We start from the raw sequence: 23,651 nt of genomic DNA on the forward strand, positions 1-23,651 counted from the left end.
AATTTGGTTTTTAAGAAAGCAACAAGCAAGGGGAATGGTGTTGCTTGCAATTTCTCCCCACCCCTTCCTAATAGTATGAATAGCAGAAAATTATCCAATGTCTACTGGAAAATCAGTGGGTCCTCAGATTTCTCTTTGTTGGATATAGTCTAGATAACTGTCAGGGAACTGCCATCGGAGGGACAGGTGGTGGACAGGCTCCAGGAGAATAGGAGAGAATCTGCAGCAGAGGAAGGAACCAGCAGGGGGAGTGCAGGAGTCACAGCGGAGGGGAGGCTCTGGGATACTTCTAGTGAGAATAGCGAAGAGGTAACCAGAGCCCCGTTAGGAACTCCCACCCTTCGCCGGAAACTGTCACGCAGAGAGTCACGAAGGCGCATGTCCGTCAAACAGCTTTTATGTTGGCGTAAATTCCGTAGACGCCCACTGTCAGATTCTACCAGCGACTGACGGAGTCATGCTTTGGGGGCTCCGTTAGTGCCTCGGTTTGGATGACCAGCCAAACCCCAGAGGGATCAAGTTTTTACGCACAAGCAGCTCACTATCCCATCACAGCAATCTGACAGTCTTTGAAAGCAGCTTGTGCAAGCAGAGGGCATCATGAGCGAACCAGCCGGAACCGGAGGAGCAGGAGCCGGAGCTGGAGCAGGTCCAAGCCTGGAAGAAAGGTACAGGGCGTTGGAGGTCCAGCTGGCGCTGCAAACGGCGAGGCTCGAGGAGAGGAGGGCTCAAGATGCGGATAAAGGGAAAACCACCCCACTTGCCAGACGGGTGCCTGGATTGGTGCAGAAATTTGGGGGGGATCCCAGGAACTATCAAGCCTTTAGGACAGAGATGCAATATGCTCTCAATCTACTGTTTGATGACTTCCCCGATGAGAACTCTAGAGTGGCATACGTGATTGGCCATCTAGAGGGAGGGGCGAAGGACTGGGTTCGGCCCCTGATGGCAGCCAATAATGAAATCTTAAAGGACACTATGAAGTTTTTTCGCGCCATGGACTTGATGTTTTCCAGCGAGATCGAGCAGGGGGTGGTGCGCAGACAGTTAATGGCGTGTAAACAGGGGAGCCGATCTGTACGTGAGTACTGGACTGAGTTCACCATGCTGATTCATAGACTAGGGTGGGACCTTGCTAGTGAACCTATTCAAATGCTGTTTGAAGAAGGTCTCTCTCCGGCAGTGAAAGATGAACTTTCCCGGGCGCCTAGGGCGGAGTCTATGGATCAGCTGACTAAATCAGCGCTGTCCATAGGAGCACGCCAGGAGGCTAGAGCTATGGAAAAGCGGGAAGGAAAGGGGGAACGTTGGAAGGACTTCCGCATTCCAGAGATTCCGGAGCAGCCTTTCCCGCCAGCAGAGCCGATGGAACTTGGAACAGCGCGCGCGCGCGCAGTTTCAAACACCAGTGAAGGGCGGAAGAAGGAGGGAAAGAGCGGCAAGAGATGCTATCTCTGCCAACAGCCAGGTCACTTTGCCAGAGTCTGTCCGCAAAGGAAGGAATGGCAAGGGATGGCGGGAACTGTTGGGGGGAAGGAGGAAGAAGAAATCACGGAGCAAGTAAAAGCCAACGCCTGGTTGCCAACATCAGGGCACAGCAGCCAGGCCAGGGAGTAGTGAATGTGCCCACGCCGGAACCTCCAAGACCAGCGCTTGTGATAGAGGTGTTGCTGGAACTGGCAAACGGACACCCACTGAAGATAAAAGCGCTATTGGATTCAGGTAGCTCATGTAATTTCATGAGTAAGGAGTTTGCAGCTGAACACCAGATACAGACTATCCCATTAAGTAAGCCTTTGCAGGTTACCACGATTGATGGGAGGGAGCTGTTGGGAGGAGAAGTGAACCAACAAACTGTACCAATGATAATGAGGGTGGCAAGACACACAGAACTGATAGCGTTTAACGTAGCCACCTTGGGAGGAGCTCCTATTATCTTGGGAATGAGCTGGCTGGCACTACACGATCCGCTAGTAGGCTGGCATCAGAGAGTGGTTTCCTTTGGATCAGCACATTGCCTAGAACACTGCAAGGAGGGAGAGGCTCAGGCAGGGGCCAGGGCCACTCTAGCAGGGATGGAAGTGATGGACAAGGGGAGGGTGCCACCACAATACGCTGACTTGATTGACGTATTCAGCGAAAAAGAAGCAGATAAACTGCCCCCGCACAGACCCTTTGACTGTCAAATTAACTTACTCCCAGGAGCACAATTGCCAGTGGGCAAGCTGTATGCAATGTCAGACAGTGAGATGCAGGAGTTAAGGGAGTTCATTGACAAGAACCTCAAGCGAGGTTTCATCAGAGAGTCACGAGCGGTGGGGGGCAGCCCAGTGTTCTTTGTGGACAAAAAAAACACGGGCAAGCCCAGGCTTGTATGTGATTTCAGGGCCCTAAATGCAGTGTCAGAACCAGTGACTTTCCCTATGCCTAGAATTGATGACATTCTAACACGGGTGAGAAAAGGGAAAATTTTTACCAAGCTGGACCTTAGGGGGGCATATAACTTGATACGTGTGAGAAAGGGGGATGAGTGGAAGACCACTATGTTCACCCCCTTGGGGGCTTTTGAGTACCGGGTTATGCCTTTCGGATTACAAGCGGGCTCCGCCTGCTTTCAATCATTCATGAATCACGTCCTGGGGCCACTGCTCTACAAGAACTGCGTAGCGTTCTTAGATGACGTCCTGGTGTACTCAGAGAATGAGGAGCAGCATGTGCGAGATGTAAGAGAGGTACTGAGCAAGCTGCGAGAAAACCGGCTGTGGGTGAAACTGGAGAAGTGTCAGTTTCATACCAGGGAGGTGGAATTCCTGGGGTACCGGTTGTCTGACAAGGGATTGGCCATGGATCCCAGCAAGGTTCAAGCGGTACTGGAATGGAAAACACCAAAGACCAAGAAGGACGTGCAAAGGTTCCTGGGCTTCGGAAACTTCTATAGGAAGTTCATCAAAAACTTTGCCCATTTAACAGCGCCCATCACGGATTGTCTTAGTAGCAAAAAGAAATTTGTTTGGACGGAAGAAGCGCAGCGGGCGTTCGAACGTTTAAAGCAGGCGTTTGCGTCGGAAGAGCAACTTTTGCACGTGGATCTACAACAACCAATGAGAGTGGAGACTGACGCGTCAGACCGAGCGGTGGGGGCCGTTCTTCTCCAGCCGGGAAAAGATACGTCTGAATGGAGACCGTGTGCATTCTTCTCGCGGAAGTTGAACAAATCCGAGAGGAACTACACAGTATACGACCGAGAACTGCTCGCCATTCATGAAGCATTCCGGAAATGGCGGCACTTGCTGATTGGGGCGCAGCACAAGGTTCAAGTCCGAACTGACCACAAAAATCTGGAATACTGGAGAACAGCCCGAGTGCTGAACCAGAGACAAGTGCGATGGGCCCAGGAGTTCTCCAAATTCCACTTTGAGATTCGTTACGTGCCCGGCTCCGAGAACGTGAGGGCGGACGCTCTTTCCAGGAAACCTGAGTACTTAGAGGGGGAGGGAGCGCCTGAGGCAAGGCATGTAATCCCTGAAGACCGCTGGGTGTGTGGGGCGGCATTGGTGGGGCAGAGGGAACTGATAGAGGGTACTGAGAACGATGAATACGCCCAAGAGAAACTCAGAGAGCTCAGGAGGACAGAGGAGAACCCAGGGGGGTTTGAAGAAAAGAACGGGGCATTGTATTACAAAGGGGCACTGTACATACCCGATGGGGAACTGAGGGGCAGAGTACTCAAGCAGTTGCATGACAGCCCCACAGCGGGACATTTTGGACAGCACAAAACCATGTGGTTGGTTACCAGGGAGTTTTGGTGGCCCAAGGTGAGGGAGGACGTACGGGAATATGTCAGGGGTTGCGACAGGTGCCAGCGAGCGAAAGGAGAGAGGGTGGCGCCAGCGGGGCTATTACAACCCTTACCCACGCCAGAAAGGCCATGGGAGGCAGTATCCATAGATTTTATGACGGACCTGCCAAAATCCAAAGGCAAAACAGCTGTCATGGTGGTGGTAGATCTATTAACCAAGATGTGTCATTTTATAGCTTGTTCACATGCGGTCACAGCGGAGGAAACCGCCAAGTTGTTTGTAGAACATATTTTTAGGTTGCATGGCGCCCCCTTGAGGGTTTTGAGCGACAGAGGGAAACAATTTACTTCCAGGTTCTGGAGGAAACTTATGAGCTTACTGCACGTAGAACTCAATTTCTCAACTGCCCGGCACCCAGAAACAAATGGGCAAGCGGAAAGGGCAAACGGGATTTTACAACAATACCTGAGGTGTTATGTAAAGGACAGAGAAAATGATTGGGTGGATAAGTTACCTCTAGCAGAATTTGCCTACAACAACGCGGAGAACGTGTCCACAGGGATGAGTCCCTTTCTGGCAAATTATGGGTGTCACCCCCGGGCATTCCCAGGAGAGGGAGGGGGGAGGGGGAGCGTGCCGGCGGCGGAATATTTTTTTGAAGAGATGGAAGCGATCCACCGTCAGCTTCAACTTAACTTAGAGAAAGCCAAGGAAGAATATAAGAAGCAAGCAGACAGAAATAGGAGGGAAGGTGAAACTATAAGGGTGGGAGACCGGGTGTGGTTATCCACCCAAGGACTACCGTTCAAGGGCGGGAGTAAGAAATTGAGACCCAAAAGATTGGGACCCTTTGAGGTCATACAGCAGGTCAACCCAGTAGCATTCAAACTCAGGCTGCCCAGTCACATGAAATTACACCCAGTATTTCATAGGTCATTACTGTCGCCGTACCGAGAGGGACGTGAGTGGGGGGAGCGTGAGAGAGAGGCCACCCAAACGCCCGTGATAGAAGAGAGAGAGCGCGACATGAACGTGGCAGGAATCATTGATTCCAGGTGGAAGGGGAATCAGGTGGAATATCTGGTAGAATGGGAGGGGGAAGTAGAGTCGGAAAACACTTGGGTACCAGCAGAGGTAGTCAATGACGAGGTCTTAATAGAAACATTTCATCAGCGTTTCCCAAGAAAACCGCAACCCGTGGCACGATTTAGAAGGGAACACTTTGGGACCACCGATGAGGAAGGAGAGTTTGAAGGGTTCCCAGAGTCAGGGGTGGGTGAGGAAGCCGACTCCGACGAAGAAGAGGAAGACGGGGAGAGAGACGGTACGCCGTGGCTAGAAGTGTTTGAATCCTCGGACGACGAGGAGAGTTCCTTCAGGGGCTTTCCGCCCTCACCGCCAGTGGGAGAGGAGGCGGGAGGGGGTGAAGGGGGCCCTGGGGGGGAGGTGGATGTCAGGGAACTGCCATCGGAGGGACAGGTGGTGGACAGGCTCCAGGAGAATAGGAGAGAATCTGCAGCAGAGGAAGGAACCAGCAGGGGGAGTGCAGGAGTCACAGCGGAGGGGAGGCTCTGGGATACTTCTAGTGAGAATAGCGAAGAGGTAACCAGAGCCCCGTTAGGAACTCCCACCCTTCGCCGGAAACTGTCACGCAGAGAGTCACGAAGGCGCATGTCCGTCAAACAGCTTTTATGTTGGCGTAAATTCCGTAGACGCCCACTGTCAGATTCTACCAGCGACTGACGGAGTCATGCTTTGGGGGCTCCGTTAGTGCCTCGGTTTGGATGACCAGCCAAACCCCAGAGGGATCAAGTTTTTACGCACAAGCAGCTCACTATCCCATCACAATAACCCACATAGTGAGAGGGGTACATAAGACATTAGACCAGCTGACCCACAGCCCATATATTGATAAAGAGGAGGGGAGCAACGGTCTATGGGATCACCTCAGTGTGAGAAACAGAGATGTATTTCAACATGGCGGCTTAATGTTGCACATGTCTGTCCTTTGTGGTCCACTAGCGTATTATGGCCCACAGTTTCGGAATCCCAACATTAGATAACATAGTGTGCATGTATATGACTGGGGTTCAGCTAGCACATTTTCACCCTCCCCTCCCCCTGCCAACCAACAAGAATTTGCTTAGTAGAATTTAAATGCATGAGGCACAAAGTGGCTTAACTCTGAAAAGTCCCACTAATACATGTTAAAGAGAGCATTCACAAAGTGTATTCATTTGCATTCATCAGTCTATATTAAACTCACCGCTCTAGTTGATGTGATTTGCTTCCCCATGTAGAAATGCCCCTGGGCATCAGAATGCCATTAGTGCTCTTGAAAATCCCTTTATTAGTCTGAGCTGTCCTCTGGTGAATTTGAATTCATTCACAGGCAGCAGCTGGGAAATTTGGTTTGATGGGAGAAGGAAAAGTAGGAAACCTGGGCCCTGTCAGCAGGTTTGCAAAGAAAGAAACTGGGGCAGGGGGAAGATATATAATACCTTTGGGAGGCTGAGACCTCACAGGGCACTGGTGGGCCAATGTTTTTCAAAGGGGAAATGGTGACATTTTGCCAGAGTGGAACAGAAGTGGAACAGGAAGAGCTCCACTAAAAAGAGGAAATCCAAGGTAGGAGGACAAGGAAAACCTGATCTATAATGAAAATTTGTTAGAAAAGGGGTGACTTAATTCAAGCTGAAATACCTCTGTGGCATGAAGATCACACAGCTGAAGCGCATTGGAGGTGTAACCAAGCTCTGTCATGATTTCAGCTTAGAATTTTATGTTATGCATCCTCTAGGCAGTCTTTGGGGTGAACACAGCAGAACCAAAGGCCCAGATTGGGCTGAAGGATTTGCTTGCCTCTTCAGGAATTCCAATTCCAAAGAGGAATTCAAACAAATAGCCAGCACGTGTAGACACAAAGTCAGAAAAGCTAAAGCACAGAATGAACTCAGGCTTGCTAGAGAGGTGAAAAGCAACAAAAAAGGCTTTTATGGGTATGTTCGTAGCAAAAGGAAGAACAAAGAAACAGTGGGGTCACTCAAAGGAGAAGATGGTGAAATGTAAACAGGGGACACAGAAAGGGCTGAACTCCTCAATGCCTTCTTTGCCTCAGTCTTCTCCGATAAATAAAACAATGTCCAACCTGAAGAATTTGGAGCAAATGATTCAGCAGAGGAAACACAGCCCAGAATAACTAAGGAGATAGTACAAGAATACTTGGCTAGTTTAGATGTATTCAAGTCTCCAGGGCCAGATGAACTGCATCCAAGAGTATTAAAAGAACTGGCAGATGTGATCTCAGAACCACTGGCAGTCATCTTTGAGAATTCCTGGAGAACAGGCGAAGTCCCGGCAGACTGGAGGAGGGCAAATGTTGTCCCTATTTTCAAAAAGGGGAAAAGAGAAGACCCAAATAATTACCGCCCAGTCAGTCTGACATCAATACCAGGGAAGATTCTGGAGCAGATCATTAAACAAACAGTCTGTGAGCACCTAGAAAGGAATGCTGTGATCACCAATAGTCAGAATGGATTTCTGAAAAATAAGTCATGTCAGACTAACCTGATCTCGTTTTTTGACAGAATTACAAGCCTGGTAGATGAAGGGAACGCAGTGGATGTAGCCTACCTTGATTTTAGCAAGGCATTTGACAAGGTGCCCCATGATATTCTTGTAAAGAAGCTGGTAAAATGTGGTCTTGACTATGCTACCACTCAGTGGATTTGTAACTGGCTGACTGACCGAACCCAAAGGGTGTTCATCAATGGTTCCTCTTAATCCTGGAGAAGAGTGACTAGTGGGGTGCCACAGGGTTCTGTCTTGGGCCCGGTCTTATTCAACATCTTTATCAATGACTTGGATGATGGACTCAAGGGCATCCTGATCAAATTTGCAGATGACACGAAACTGGGAGGGGTGGCTAACACCCCAGAGGACAGGATCACACTTCAAAATGACCTTGACAGATTAGAGAACTGGGCCAAAACAAACAAGATGAATTTTAACAGGGAGAAATGTAAAGTATTGCACTTGGGCAAAAAAAATGAGAGGCACAACTACAAGATGGGTGACACCTGGCTTGAGAGCAGTACATGTGAAAAGGATCTAGGAGTCTTGGTTGACCACAAACTTGACATGAGCCAACAGTGTGACGCGGCAGCTAAAAAAGCCAATGCAATTCTGGGCTGCATCAATAGGAGTATAGCATCTAGATCAAGGGAAGTAATAGTGTCACTGTATTCTGCTCTGGTCAGACCTCACCTGGAGTACTGTGTCCAGTTCTGGGCACCACAGTTCAAGAAGGACACTGACAAACTGGAACGTGTCCAGAGGAGAGCAACCAAAATGGTCAAAGGCCTGGAAACGATGCCTTATGAGGAACGGCTAAGGGAGCTGGGCATGTTTAGCCTGGAGAAGAGGAGGTTAAGGGGTGATATGATGGCCATGTTCAAATATATAAAAGGATGTCACATAGAGGAGGGAGAAAGGTTGTTTTCTGCTGCTCCAGAGAAGCGGACACGGAGCAATGGATCCAAACTACAAGAAAGAAGATTCCACCTAAACATTAGGAAGAACTTCCTGACAGTAAGAGTTGTTCGACAGTGGAATTTGCTGCCAAGGAGTGTGGTGGAGTCTCCTTCTTTGGAGGTCTTTAAGCAGAGGCTTGGCAACCATATGTCAGGAGTGCTCTGATGGTGTTTCCTGCTTGGCAGGGGGTTGGACTCGATGGCCCTTGTGGTCTCTTCCAACTCTATGATTCTATGATTCTATGATTCTATGATTCTAGGATACCCAGTTGGGACACAGCCCAGCGGTAGAGCATCTCCAGGGTTTTTATTTTAAAGGATCAGGTAACCTGAAAGACCTCTAGCAGAGAGCTGTTGCCTCCTGTCATAAACAGTCTGATCTGGTATAATAGGGATGGAGAACCTACGGCCCTCCAGATGTAGCTGCTGTTCTACAGCTCCCCATGATTCCCGGCCATTAGCCATGGTGACACGGGGTAATGGGAGCTGGAGTCCAACAACATCTGGAAGGCCACATCTGGAAGGTTTCCCATCACTGTGGAATAAGGTAGTTCCCCTGGAGTGTGATAGGGTGGAGAGCCTCAGCACTTTGCAATCTACTTGGTAGCAAACTTAACTGTGTCTGGTCATAAATAAATACACTGAATTCGAAAGGACATTTCCCACCTTATGCAAAAAAGGCAAATCTGGGTGCCAGCAAACATTCAGCATGGAGGTGGTGCCAATCACAGGTTGACTACTACCCTGTTCAGCATTTAAAAATGTAACCATTAACTCTATTTTCCAAAAGGGGTGGTAGAGAAATCAGATCTTGTCACTCATACTTTAAGAAACAAAGTTTCCTCTCTTTGTCTGCATAGAACCACTTAAAGTGAAGTTCTGCTTTCGACAAAGCTGGCCAATTGTAAATCATCTCATGATTGTGAGACAGGATTGCTTAGGATAACAAAAACACTAGAAAAGGAGTTTGTCAGTACTGAAGTATCATTGCATTAATTCTGCTCTTGCAGCAAAATGTTAATACTTAATGGAAACATTCCATGGAACAAAAGCAGTAATGTAATGTTCTCTCAACTAGGCAATGCTGTTTCTGTAATCCTACAGAGCAATGGATGAATGGATCTATTTCTTTGACACCTGCAATATCACACATAAATTTCTGCTATTTTATCTACACCTGCTGAATCAAAATCCATCCATTACCACACTCCATCAAGGTTTTAGTGTCAAGTGCAGAACAGCATTCTTATATAAGGTTGCCTTCCCCATCCTGGTGCTCTCCAAATGTTCTGGACAACAACTCCCATCACCCCCAACCACTGGCCATGCTAGGTGGAGCTAGCAGGAGTCCAACAACATCTGAAGGCAATCACAGTGGCTACCTCTGAATTCTGTCATTAGGTTTTAAAAAGTATCCCTTGAGGATACTTGCGGAATTTCAAAGTTAAAATTGACATTATTGAAAAATGCAGCATTATGAGTTCAAATTGCCAAAGTTTCCCCAAATTTCAAATTCATAAGAACTTTTGTTTCAGACACAAGCAATCGAAGAATGAATTCTACCACCATACCATAGACATGTAAGATCTCCTGCTTATGTAGGTCTAATTCAAATATTAACTTTAAGGAATGTGAGCTATTGCCATGTATTCTGGTCCCAACATCCTCTACCAAAGGACCAAATATAGATACACTCAATGTACAAGGGGTTCATGACTGGCCACAGTTCTGTGTCGCCTCACTCAGGCAGTCTCACTCATGCAACTACAATTGTCTTTTGGGGAAGGGCTGAAATTGCTGTCCCCACCCTTCTATCACACCTCCATCACTGCCTTCTATGCATGTGGGCTCCAGTGAATTAGAACCCTGACCATGGAGGGTTCTTAACAACATGAGGAACCCACAAGAGTAGAGCAGGCTATTTGCTTCAGTGCTACCATCTCCAACAGCTGGGAGGTGAAGACAGGGATGTGACAGAGGGGGCAGGGTCCCACTCCCCTGTGCACACCATTGTAATTGTGGGAGGGAAGATGTCTGAAAAGCATTTAAGAAGTGCCTTGAATGCTGCTGTGAGCAGGCTGAAAGAAAGCGGAAATGTGAAGGTGGCAAATAAACAAACAATATGAAAGGCTGCCTTCTTACTTGTATCTAGGACAAGAGAAAAGGACTGGACTCCACTGGAGGCCAGACTAAATGTCTTCTCTCCACTGATATCAAAGTGGATTGTTCCAATAGGGCCCTTTTCAGGATCTCTCTTCCAGACAATGCAAGTAACAATAGACACATCTTTAGCCCAAATTTATGACTCTCCCACTATTCTAAATTCTGCCACTCTTTCAAGCAGTCTTCCAATTATGGCAAATTACATAGCAATTTTGGAGCATCAAGCTAAATGTATTATGCTAGCTGCACACATTAGAAACACACACAAAAAGACTTCCAAAGATTATGATGATTAACATCTTATCATATTATCAGCAGGTAAAATGACATCAGTTTCAAAGGCTTTTAGCATTGCTCAAACCAAATCATCTTGGGGAGGAAAAACATACTGTAAATTAAAGGAAATGGGGGATGTAGTTATAATAAAAATGGTGTTGCTATTTTTAAAGTGATGAGGATGAGCAGTGTGTGCCTGTTTCTTTCCCCTCTAATTTTGCCATCATTGGAAGTTGACTATTTGGGGTTTATGGGGCTGATTAGAGTTGCATAAAGGGCTGGATAACCTAGTGGTGCATTATAAGAAGACATTATTGGCTTTCAGAGACTAAAGCAATGGCCTGTCACATCCTGCATGTTGTGTCCATTAGCAATCAGTTACAGATGCTTGGGGATGGCCAACTAACAGAGGCAGCCTTAAAACCATTCCCAACATGAGTCTGGGCTGTTTGTCTATTTATTTGTTACAGTATTTCTGTGCTGCTTCACTACCAAAGTTCTTAGGGGCGGCACACAAGAAAATTATTAAAACAGAATATGCATATATGCACAATCAAAATGCAATTACAATACAAAACACATCACTACAGACATAGGCCAATAAAATCAAGTGGTAACAGGCCAAAAAACACCAATAAGCCAGCCTATCTGAAGTAGAGTGTCATGCACAGTATAAAAGCTGCTTCCCTCACCCCACAATAATCAAGAGATCTAGTTCTCACTAGTCAGGCTTCAGTACTTGGAAAATAATCTTTGGTCTTTGAAATTGCAGCCTCACCAAATGTGGGTTGCAAGAGCAGCAGCAGCAGCCAAATATACAGGAGAAAACCTAAGAAGTGGATTCCCAAATACATGATTGGGCTAAAGGTAGGTCACATCTCTGAAATGCAAAAGGGTACTGTTGTGCAGTCATTGATAGGCTTGGAAATGCTACCCTGATCCCTCTAACCTCTAAGCAAAGGACAACCTGCCACCAACATGCCTGAGAAACTTCTGGGACCTGGTGATATCAACAACAGTACAAGTCACTTCCATAGAGACAGTTTGTGAATGGAATTGGAGGAGGCGTATGGGACATGAGAAGATGGGCAAAATGTGGAAACTGACAGCTATCTTCCTCTACCCACCACTAATTCTTATGAGTCTTCCCTTTTTTCCCTCCTGGCATTTAAAAATAAATAAATCCATCCATCAATTAACCATTTGTTCTGTTGAGTCGCCTCGTATTTTATCCACTTGTGGATCAGACCTTGACCCTGGGGCATAACTCAGAAGGGAAACTTTATACAAGGAACATAGCAAAACGGCCTTATACTGAGAAAGAATACTGGTCCATCTAGCTCCATATTGTCTACTCTCATTGGCAGCAGCTCTTTGGGCTTTCAGGCAGGAGCATTTCCCAGCTCTACCAGAGGTTGAACCTGAGACCTTCTGCCTGCAACACATTGCCACTGAGCTACAGTCTCTCCTTCCTCTTGCAAACCTAGCTTGTGCACATAGAAGCACTTTGAAACACAACATAAATCTCACACAGACAATAAAGTGGGTGGGTGCAGTTGTGTATACAGATAAATAATGTTTCTTCAATCAGTTAGAAATAAAATAATATTTAATTGGCCCTGGTTTTCTATACAGATTCCTTGCATTTGATTAAAATTATCCTTCCATTACAGGCAACTCATCTTGAAAAGTACCAGTTTTAGGCTACGTCAAGTAACAGGTGCTTAGTGTCATATTCTTTGTTTAGAGCAGGAGATGGGCTTTGATGGAATCAATGCAGAACATCTTAAATGATACATGAAACAAAAACTTCCTGCCAAGCTCACCGAGAAATCATGCAACCATTGCCACGCAGATGTCTTTGCAGACTTCTTTTTAATGAGGTGCTGGTAAAGGAAGCCCATGGGAGTGAAAATATACAGCTATTTGATGAAATATTCAGCTGCAGGTCAGCCAGATGAGTAAGCTTTGGTACAGATCACAGAAGAAAAATCCAAGGGGAAAAAATCAGTTCATCCCGATTCTATTTTAGGAACACTGGGATCTGCCTTATACAAAGCCAGCCCATTAGTGCATAGGATGTCTCTTTATAAATTGCCCCAAATGAGGAAATGTATGACAAAAAAGAGGACAAATGAGGACACCAATTTCCATAAAACGCTTATATGCCAATTCGCAAATATAAATACGAATTTAGAAATGATGGGTTGAATCCAACTACGTTATACTCAGTAAACCCACTGAAATTAATGAACCAAAATGAGTCATGTCTATTAACTTCAGTGGGCCTTCTCTGAGAAGGCGTACCATTGAGTACAATCTGATTACTGTAGTGTAAATAGACATAAAATACATCACTAGAGCAAGGAAGGCTATAACCAGGTGACCTGTGTGCCTATTCAGTCTGCTCTCCAGGTGTTAAATGTTGGTGGGCAACTTCAAGGTCGTTGTTGCTCTCCCCTCTTATGGTTCTGTATCTTTAAACCTGAACTGGACCTGATGATCTTTCAAACAGAGGACAGTCACCTCTACAGTAGGACACATAGCTGCTCAGTATTGTCTCTATTGACTGGCAATAGGCAGAAGGAGGGGTTTGTCTCACTGCAAGCCAATGAAAGGGGAAGGGGAAGCCTTGTCCTTAGCAGAAATCGTAAGGAGGAGGCAGGGAAGATACTTGTTAGCACCACACAAGTGTTGAGGAAAGTGAAAAAATTGGTTAATTATACATGAGTAGTAGTAGTAACAATAATTTTAGCATTATTTTATTTATTTATGATGTTGTTGTTGTTGTTGTTTTATTATTTCCCCAGCCACTCTGGGCAGCTTAACTGTTAAACGTTAAAAACGTCCCGATGCAGGGCTGCCTTCAGATGTCTTCTAAAAGTTGTATCGTTCTTTATCTCCTTGACAACTGATGGGAGGACGTTCCACAGGGAGGGTGTTACTGCCAATAAGGCCTTCTGCCTGGTTACCTGTAACTTCACTTCTTGCAGTGAGGGAACCACCAAAAGACCCTCAGAGGTGGACCTCAGAGTCAGTAGAAATGGGGATTTCCCCCACAGTGCAGCTGGAGGCATCTTTTGACCATCTTATCTGTGTTGCTGGGCAAACTAGCATGTAGTGCTGGGTAGATAAGGGCCCAAATTACAGTATTCATTGCTGGGGAGTACAAGGGAATCTTTTAGAGATGTGGAGGTTGTTGGAATGAGTCTGTGAAAACATGGAAACCTTTGTGAAGGACTCGCTTAAAGAAAGTTGGACTCAGAGAATTCTGACGGGTGCAGGACTTTGTTAGCAACTGGTCTTTTTCCAGTTTTTTTCTTTCATATGCCTACTAATAAATTGTGGGTAACTTTGGTAGATATTGGACTGTGATTTCTTCTCAGTATTTTGTTTGCATGCAATCTTACTAACACAGCAGTTTGTCTCTCTTTTCTTCTGCACAAGGTAGACAAAGTTGTATCAGAATGGAAAGTTGTCCGCAATGGAACATATATCCCACCTGCGATCACTGTCAGCTGGAGAGTTCTAATGAATATTTCATGGTCTATCAATATACAGTCAGTTCTGAGAATTGCAAAATAATTACAGTTACTAAAAAAAAAAAAATGGACACACAAAGCAGGCATCCGGACCAGACTTTCATTCCACAGCAAAAAGGTCTGCCAGTGAGATACAAAACAAAATACTATATGATGAAATAGGATGACAATACTATCAAATAGTGAACCCAGGTGCTAAGTGTCAACAGAAAAGGACCCAAAATTAGACTCTCAAAGAAACAGAGAGTGAGGGGTCAGCATAACCGGGAAACTCCGGCTTTTGCAGAAGAGCAAACTTTTTTCCCTTCTTCTTTTTTGGAGAGGGGCCAGAACTTAGGAGGGCCTACCTTCTCTCCAAAATAAAAACAGCCCAATGAGTACTCAGCATGCTCAGTAATCATTAAATATTGCATGTCAATTAAAAAAAGAAAACAGGGAGTGGCTTGCCCTGCTTGTGCCTTTACAATGGTACCTCGGGTTACAGACGCTTCAGGTTACAGACTCCGCTAACCCAGAAATAGTACCTCTGGTTAAGAACTTTGCTTCAGGATGAGAACAGAAATCGTGTAGCAGCAGTGGGAGGCCCCATTAGCTAAAGTGGTACCTCAGGTTAAGAACAGATAGCAGAAGATGGAAATAAAATGTGCCATTTTTCTTTCAAAAGACTTCCACTACCACCTTAGGAATGCCAGACAAATTTGCTTTTCTTAGGCAACTGATGCAATTCTATCTTATTTTCTTCTTAGTCTACTCCTTTGAAAGCAGGGAAAATGATGATCCACCATGAATCCTTCTTACTGTTATATCCTCATAGTCACGCTTATCCAAAGGGGGCTTTGATGCTCAGAGGAAACAACACACCAGTACTTTACATTTAAAAATAATAATAATTAGTTAACATAACCAGGGAAGAGATTCAGTTTGGTTTGCGTTTTAAAGAGAATATACATTTTGAGCCACCACAATATCAATTTCTTTTCAACTGACCTACTGATACTTTTAATTGCATTTTATGGATATTTATATACTGTTTTGATTTGATTTTGTATGTTGTAAGCAACCTTGATATACTTTACAGAAGTGCAGATTATATTTATTTAACTAAATCAATATATAAATTTGCATCCCCCGAAATGTTACATAGCTATCCTTCCAAATTTGCATGTCACCGAATTTTGTGCTGCCACTCTCCAACGAAAATGTGCATATCCAGCAAAACAGCATAGAGAGATGTGTATATATTTGGGAAAATGCACACTAAAATGCTGATGAATTTTCATAAGGACTTTTAAAAAAATTAAAAATGAAAATTCCCAAAACTGCTCCAGAAATGTGCTGAACTGAATTTTCAATTGGGGGGGGTCAGAAAGTGAGGGAAACCACACCAGACAGATTAGTCCATCCCTACCAACAACTCAGAACTGTAATTTTGTTTGCTGGGGAGGGAAGACTTGCAGAGGATAAGAGTATTTGGAAGCTGGTATGCATTGGCACAGCTGCAATTTCCCACTTGCAAAATATGCTAGACTGTTTGTATGGCAACAGCTTATAAATTATGGAAGAGGCATGTAGACTGGTGGGAAGGGATGTGAGTGGCAGCGAGTGCTGAGCTATGGAAAATGTAATGTTTGTGACATCACTGTGGGAGTGAGAAGAAGAGGGGTATGCGGGAGACGTGCTCTACTTCTTTGGTAAGTGTCGTTATTTTCTAGGAAAGGAGGGACCCTGAAAAACATGTTTGGCCAGGCTTGCCAAAGATGGTAATGAAACTGATCAAAATATCTTAGCTAGCCTGGGGATGTGAAAGTCTTCCCTGCAGGTGCAAAATCTGCTGCTTTCAGTGAGCTTTTTTCTTTTCTTTTCTTTTGTAAGAAGCTTCACAAAACCTGCATTGCTCTGTCTTCTTTCATTTTGGGTTAACTGCATCGTTTCATTTTATTAAGAACATCATGTTTCATGATCGTGTTATATAAACAGCATTGCGAAGAAAGTCATCCAGCCTTATTATGGAAGTAAAACCAGGAGATAACTCTTGTGCATCTTGTACTGAGTCAGTCAGAAAATGCAGAGCAACTCAGTTTGATGTTTTGTATTTTAAAAAGCACACTCGAAAGCTTCAGGTCTGCTGTAGCTACTGCGGTGTGTAACAACAGCCATGAACGGCATCTGAGATGCATGAAACCCATTGCTCCAGCCTTGCCAGCTCTACTGCCCTGAGTCAGCAAAAGTCTTCAGGATTGTCACGCAGAACTCCTGAGGAAAAGCACACCATGTATCCCCCTCACTAAACCCATTATACTGACAGTGAATTCTTTCTCTGATTGTAGAGCCTTATATAACCAAAATAGCACCATCCATACACAAGAGGGCAGCTCTGCGGGGTGGGGTCCAAAGTTTGCATAAGTTCAAAAAACAATTTAGCAAAAAAATCTCTTATGAGAGGAAGGCATTCCCCATAGCAGCTCTGTTATGTACTAAGCTTGGATCCTAGAAAAATAGGCAAGTAGGATCCTAGAATGCAACAACTCATTGGCTTGCAGGAAAAGACCAATCAGGCTCCAGGAGGAAGCTAATCAGCCTATTAGGCTGGTAGGATCGTAGAATGCAACAACTGATTGGCCTGCAGGAAAAGACCAATCAAGCTCCAGAAGGGAAGCAGGATCAGCCAATCAGACGGCACTCATTGTGTAAATAATGTATATAAAAGCCTGAGATTTAGGGGGCAATTCAATCACTGTTTTACAAGCTGCAATAAAGTGTATGAAATCACTACAGGACTCCGAGTATATTTCAAGCTCAATAAGGATTAAGCATATTCATGGCATGAGAACCAACTGTTACGGGGCAGGAGTGAGATGGAAAGTTGGGTGGGGTGAAGGAAATGCAATGAAGCACCCTGGAAAATGCTGGTTGGAACCCCGAACAAGAGCGCTCTACAGTGAAATGTTTCGTTGCAGGTCACATTTGTTCATCCTAAAGGCCTTTAGAGAAACCTGGTCCTCCTGGCACCCGATGCAACTTTCCACATAAAAATGCTGGTGAAGGACATGAGGCACGGATCCTTATCCACCTGGACATCACAACTAACTAGCTGTTAATTTTATCCCAAAGGCAAGAGTCTACCACAATGATATATATCATCCAATCAGGTCTTACCATTCTCACCAGATGTCTTGTCTTTTCCATTTGTTGCTCCAGCACCTTGTCTCTGTGTAAAATGAAATGAAATGCAAACAACATTTGAACACCACAAGATATACAAAAAAACCAGTATAAAAAAAAAAAAATTGCAAACCTGCATAAAAACAATTTGCAGAGGATTTAAAAGCTCAAGGGAGGGGAAAGGTATTTATCTGGAGCCAGAATGACATCAAGGTTGATGTCTGGTGAGCCCTCCTGAGGAGAGGATTTGCCCTGGGGGAAACTGGTGGTGATAGGCAAAAGTCCACCCTCTGGGGAAGACCTCTTGGGATAAATTGGTCCTTTGCAGGGGGTGAGCAAAGCTTTGGATTATTCAGGCATCCCAAGCAAATCTGTCATGAACCAGAGAACACTCACTTTCTCTTCTATCTCTTTCATCAATGCTATACTGATGTGAGCTATTTTGAAGGAAATGTTTGGCTGAAAAGCTGGACAAAAATGTAATGTAATATAGTATAATATAATAAATGCTACAGGGTATGCTAGAGTGGCACTATTTTCTCATTCTGCGCATCTGACCGGTGGAATTCTTGCCAAAATGGTTGAATGTCAATAGTCCCAAGTGTATCATCCCCCAAAGTTTCTCAGCAAACACTACCAGTATCCATCAGAGGACGAAGGTATAATTGTGTTCCAGTACTGCCAGCAGATGCGATATAAGAGCTGAAATGAGCATGAGTGGAGAACCATAATGATTATACATTAAAGTGGATAAACAATTTTGTCGCTATGGAGCGTAGGAGGAAACACAGTTTATGACTGCTTGGGGCTATATAAATGTTTAAGTCAGTGGTTTTGCAGAACATCAAAGGCACATCATTAAAAGTGGCAGGGAAAACCAAACTCACTTCGAATTTGTCTTTATAGGGAAGGGAAAGAGGAATGAAAGCTAGATGGCTGGTCAGACTGTACACTAATAAAGCATATGTCTTCTTTGTGCAACCCATACTTTTTGACACTGAGATGATGCAATCTTGAGGGCAGAAATCAAAATCAAAGGGGAATTCCTAGCCATATAGAATCCCCCTTTGCACCCTCATTTTCACCTTCATTCCTTTTCTCCCCATCCTCATTTTTCTCAAATCTCCCTTGCACACAGATCAAACCCATTTCCATACTGCCTCCTGTCTCCTATTCTGCAGTCCTCTTTGCACACGAACACCATTATCAGCTTCCTCCTTTTTCAACTCTCCCTTGCACACAGGCCACCCCCATTTCCATGCCTTTTCCTCTCTCTTATTCTGCAGCCTCCTTTGTGCGCCCACCCCATGATGATAGATGTTACTGTATCCTATTTATGAATAGACTCTTAAGAGCAAGCCTGTTAGCTTGGCTGAGTTGCAGAAGGTTAAGTTCAGTTGATGGCTATATAGTACATACAGTGGTACCTCGGGTTAAGTACTTAATTTGTTCCGGCGGTCTGTTCTTAACCGGAAACTGTTCTTAACCTGAAGCACCACTTTAGCTAATGGGACCTCCTGCTGCTGCCACGCCACCAAAGCACGATTTCTGTTCTCATCCTGAAGCAAAGTTCTTAACCCGAGGTACTATTTCTGGGTTAGCGGAGTCTGCAACCTGAACCATATGTAACCTGAAGCATATGTAACCTGAGGTACCACTGTATATGGTATGTGAGTTTCCTTGTTAATAAAAAAAAATCTGTTCAAAATTACTACATTGAATCTGGAGCTTGATGTTGAAAATGGTGCATGATACCGCATCCTTTATTTCTCTTACATGAGGCAGCTGATGAAAAGAAGAGGGGAAAGTTTAGGTACAGCAAGACAGCAAGAAGGGAAGGACACGGGGGGGTGTGGCAGTTTTAAACAACAGCAGACATTCAAAGAAAGCAGAGCTAGGAAGACACTGAATGGTTGCTTTAAAAAACAAAAAAACCAGTTTTAACAAGGAAAAATAACAGAGATGGGTACAACACAAAACACCCGAAAGCTAACAACAGAGCCTTTCCAAATTCCTTCTCACTGTACTCAAGCCTTGTTTTAAACTGCCTCTCCTCCCCATTGTCACTTCCTGCTTGCTCTACTCAAACATCTGCCATTCTTTAAAATCACCTCTTTTTCCTATCTGTATCTCCCCCTGCTTCTGCCATTGTTTCTTTTTTTAGTGTCTCCCCCTTCTCACTGTACTCAGACTTCTCCCTCCGCCATTCCTCAGCTATTTCATGTGTGAGAGATAACAGATGTGGTGCCCTCAAATATTTCATAGTACTTTACTCAAAGCTCTGTTGTTGTTTAAGACGCCCGTTTCCTCTCAGTTTCCTCCCTCCCTGCTTTTGCTCAAAATTCTGTTGTTATTTTAAACCATCACTTTTCGCTTCTCAACATCTCTCCCTTCTCACACCCATGTCATGACCACTGCTGTTGCACAACCCGCCTTCACTTTTGCTCCCCTTCCCCTCTATGACTTCATGCAAATCCCACACTGTAAAGTGGCACTACACATGCCAGTGGGAGCTATGCAATGACATTCTTACATTTTTATTCTATAGAGAGAAATAGCCATTCCAAGCAGTGGCGGAGCAAGCCGATCGGGAGCCTGGGGTGGCGTGCATGCCAGCCGCCCGTGGGGGCAGGGCCAGCTGACCGCAAGGCAGGGCCAGCTGGGGCAGGACATTCCACAGGGCCTCCGAGGAGTCTGCCTGCCTCCTCCCACTCTGCCGCCCTACAGCTGTGGGGGAGGCAGTGGGCGGATCATTTGGAGCACCGCAGAGCCTGCTGGCACCGAAACCACCACATCACTCCCAGGAGAGACACGTGGCTTGGGCATGCTGCAGGCCCCACAATGAGGGCCGCCTGGCATTTTGTCACACACACCCCTCAGTGGTGACACCCACCGCATCCCCCTTCCTCCACCCCTGATTCCAAGTAGGGATCACTATGACAAACTCCTATTCTGTTATCATTTCTAACATTTCTTATTCTGTGCCATTGAAGCATGTATTTAATTCATAATAAAATCCCAGCTGAGTTCAAGTGATTATTGGAGTTGTAGATCTGAAGGTCACCAGGCTGAGGAAGGGTCTATAATGACACTGGCTTGCCAAGGTTTCAGAAAAGAATCCTTACCAGACCTACTTGGAAATGCAAGGGACTGAATCTAGGATTTTGTACATGCAAAGCATGTGCTCTAACACTGAGCTACAGCTCCTGTTCATTTAATGGATGTCAATAATGACAATTATTAGTCAGATCAAACTGATATAGAAGCATTAGGAGCACTTGCAAATATCAAAGGAAATGGATTCAATATGTAATCATCTCTCTGTAAACTTAATTCTTTAAGGTGGTATTCTTCTGATTATAGTAAATCTCTTGTAAGTTTAGAAAATGATTCTCTGTGTGTGTGAGAGAGAGAGAGGAATGGACTGATCCAGACTGCATTATTTAAAAGGGAACCAGTCTTGTTTGGTATTGATTTTTATTCTGTTCTAAAACTGCTAGTTGTTGTCCATACATTATGAGAATCTAGATACAGATTAAACAATTTTCAGCCAATAGAGAGAGTAGGCATTGGACAGCATGCAAATGTGCCTTTTAGAATGAGTTGGGGTTGTTCTCCATTGTCCCCCACTCTTTTACACTACTACCAAGTTTTCTGGAGAAAAAAATAGGAAACTCAATTTTAGGGAACAATCCTGTACTGAGGATATACCCACTAAGGGGTCTAGGGCTTAGTGGAAGCCCCATAAGAGCAAAATAACCACTGCCTCAAACAGTGGAGAAAGAACATAGCCATCATGGCTAGGAGTCACTGACAGCCTTATCCTGAAACAGCAGAAAAGCCCTGCTATGGTGTAATTTGATTCTGTTCACATTTTAATGCAAAGTTTCCTAATTTCCACTTCCTGAAACAAACATGCAACCTGAGACACAGCTATCTTTCAAAATATGTGCTTCTCCAACTATGTGATAGAGTTCTCCAGCCAAAAAAATTGTAGAAAAATGCATATATTAGAAGTATGCATAAAAATGCATACATCAGTGAAAACAGCAAGGGAAATACATTCTATTTAGGGGGCTTGCAAAATTCTGCATATTAGACAAAATTGCATTAAAAATATGTTTACTAGGGGGAAAGCATACTAAAATGCTGGTGTGTTTTTCATGCAATTGCAACCAGCTACAGAAATGAGAAGAGAAACTGAAATTGACAGATTCATCCATCCCTATGCACACTTCCATTGCTGCATCTGGTACAAGCTGTGCTTCTTTCAGCCTAAACCATAGAGATTGTTTTAAAAATTATCCACTTAGTTTGAAGTGGCCATATTGGGTAATACAAGTATGTCATGCTTAATTTATTTTTACATTTAATTCAATTACAATTAACTATTTTTGGAGCCCTCTGATAAACCAGGACAAATGAGTTACATTTGCAAGGCTTTGAGATCAACTTCTATAAATGGTAACCTTTAAAATAGTTAGGGGTAAATGGATAATTTCCCCTTTTCTGTGGGCATTTGCTGAGGGTAGTTTATTCCTGCACAACCTTGCAAAACAAAAAACAGAAAAATCCTCTAGTTAGCTTCAAAATCAAGATATATTTCTCCCCAAAGGTGGATTTTTATACCAAAATCAAATGTGAGCTGCATGAGTCACACCAACTCTACATGCTTTAATATACGTTGTATTAGCATATCTTGAACTAGACATATTCTTTGGCAGATATTTCTTCAAGGATATTGTAATCAGAAATATTTCTGGTGTGGGAATTAACACGATGTTTGAAATTCATTTTGAAAGCAGCTGCAAAGAATGTAAAATTCTGTTACTGTGAAGCCTTTAAAACAGTAATCCTTTGATTCTCTTCCTCTCTGATGGAGTGTGGTTTTGATTTTTAAACATTTATCTACACGTGTAACCTTTACCAAACATGAGTAATTCCATGTGCTTCAATGGGATACCAGTATTAGTAATGCTTGCATTATCAGAGTCTTGGTTTTATGTACATTTCTGTAAATAGCATATTCATCTGTATCAAAGTGTGGCTAGCTTCTCCTTTCCTTCTTCACAAAGCTGATGACTGATTAAGCTTACCCATTTTTAATAAGGTGAGGTGTAGTAAAGGTAAAGGTACCCCTGCCCATACGGGCCAGTCATGTCTGACTCTGGGGTTGCGTGCCCATCTCACTTAAGAGGCCGGGGGCCAGCGCTGTCCGAAGACACTTCCGGGTCACGTGGCCAGCGTGGCGAAGCTGCAACTGGCGAGCCAGCACCAGCGCAGCACACGGAAACGCCGTTTACCTTCCCACTATAAAACGGTACCTATTTATCTACTTGCACCCAGGGATGCTTTCAAACTGCTAGGTTGGCAGGCGCTGGGACCGAGCAACGGGAGCGCACCCCGCCGTGGGGATTTGAACTGCCGACCTGACGATCAGCAACTCCTAGGCGCTGAGGTTTTACCCACAGCACCACCTGCGTCCCGTGAGGTGTAGTATCTATCCTAAATGAAGTGGGAAAGAGCAACAAGACAAATGCTCTAAAGGGACTCATAACATTGTTTGATCTAAACGGGGAATGGCCAGATTCCCAGTCCTCTTCCTTTATTCTGTTTACTTGATCCCTGTTCATGTGGCTTTTGAACATAGGGAACTCACACAAAGCCACTGGCCCTGCCCTCAGTGCCACATGGCCATGCTGCTGGCTCCACACCCAGTGTCATGTGATCAATCTAGCCTTGGCTTCCCATGTCCATACTGCAAGTGCAGATGTCCCTGTGCATGAGCAGCAGGAGTTTCACATAATTAGGAACCAGCCATACCGCAACCATCCCGATCATGTAGCGGTTCTTCAGATGTCCATGACATACGTCAGGTACATGGTTGTGTGGAGGTTGGGGACAGGAGCAGTGCCTTAAACCATGATATACACCTCCCCTCCATAAGGTAAGTGAGTTGAAGGCAACAGGAGTACTTATACTGGATCAGGAAAAGCCAAGTATGGATCATTATATGCTACTTATAACTGGCAAGGTTCTTTGAAGTTTCTCTTGTTTGGCATTGGTAGGTAGGTCCACTTTGTTCACAAGATACAGGCAGGCAGCTGATAAGAAATGCTTATGCAAAACCATGCTGGAGCTATCAAAGGAAGGCAGCTGGCATGCCTCAGGAGTTT

General features: G+C 44.7%; 1 protein-coding gene across 2 annotated transcripts in view; it reads right to left on the minus strand.

Annotated features, from left to right (window-relative positions):
• PCP4 (Purkinje cell protein 4) overlaps window positions 1-23,651 on the minus strand; it is a 71,903-nt gene that overhangs the window by 23,577 nt on the left and 24,675 nt on the right. For both annotated transcript variants that reach the window (XM_083734830.1, XM_083734831.1), the window contains one exon: window positions 17,470-17,521. In XM_083734830.1, coding sequence (XP_083590956.1) covers window positions 17,470-17,521 — 52 coding nt within the window. The remainder of the gene's footprint in view (window positions 1-17,469; window positions 17,522-23,651) is intronic.

This window comes from Podarcis gaigeae, assembly GCF_964106915.1.
Source record: "Podarcis gaigeae genome assembly, chromosome: 4".
In the NCBI taxonomy this organism is placed as follows: domain Eukaryota; kingdom Metazoa; phylum Chordata; class Lepidosauria; order Squamata; family Lacertidae; genus Podarcis; species Podarcis gaigeae.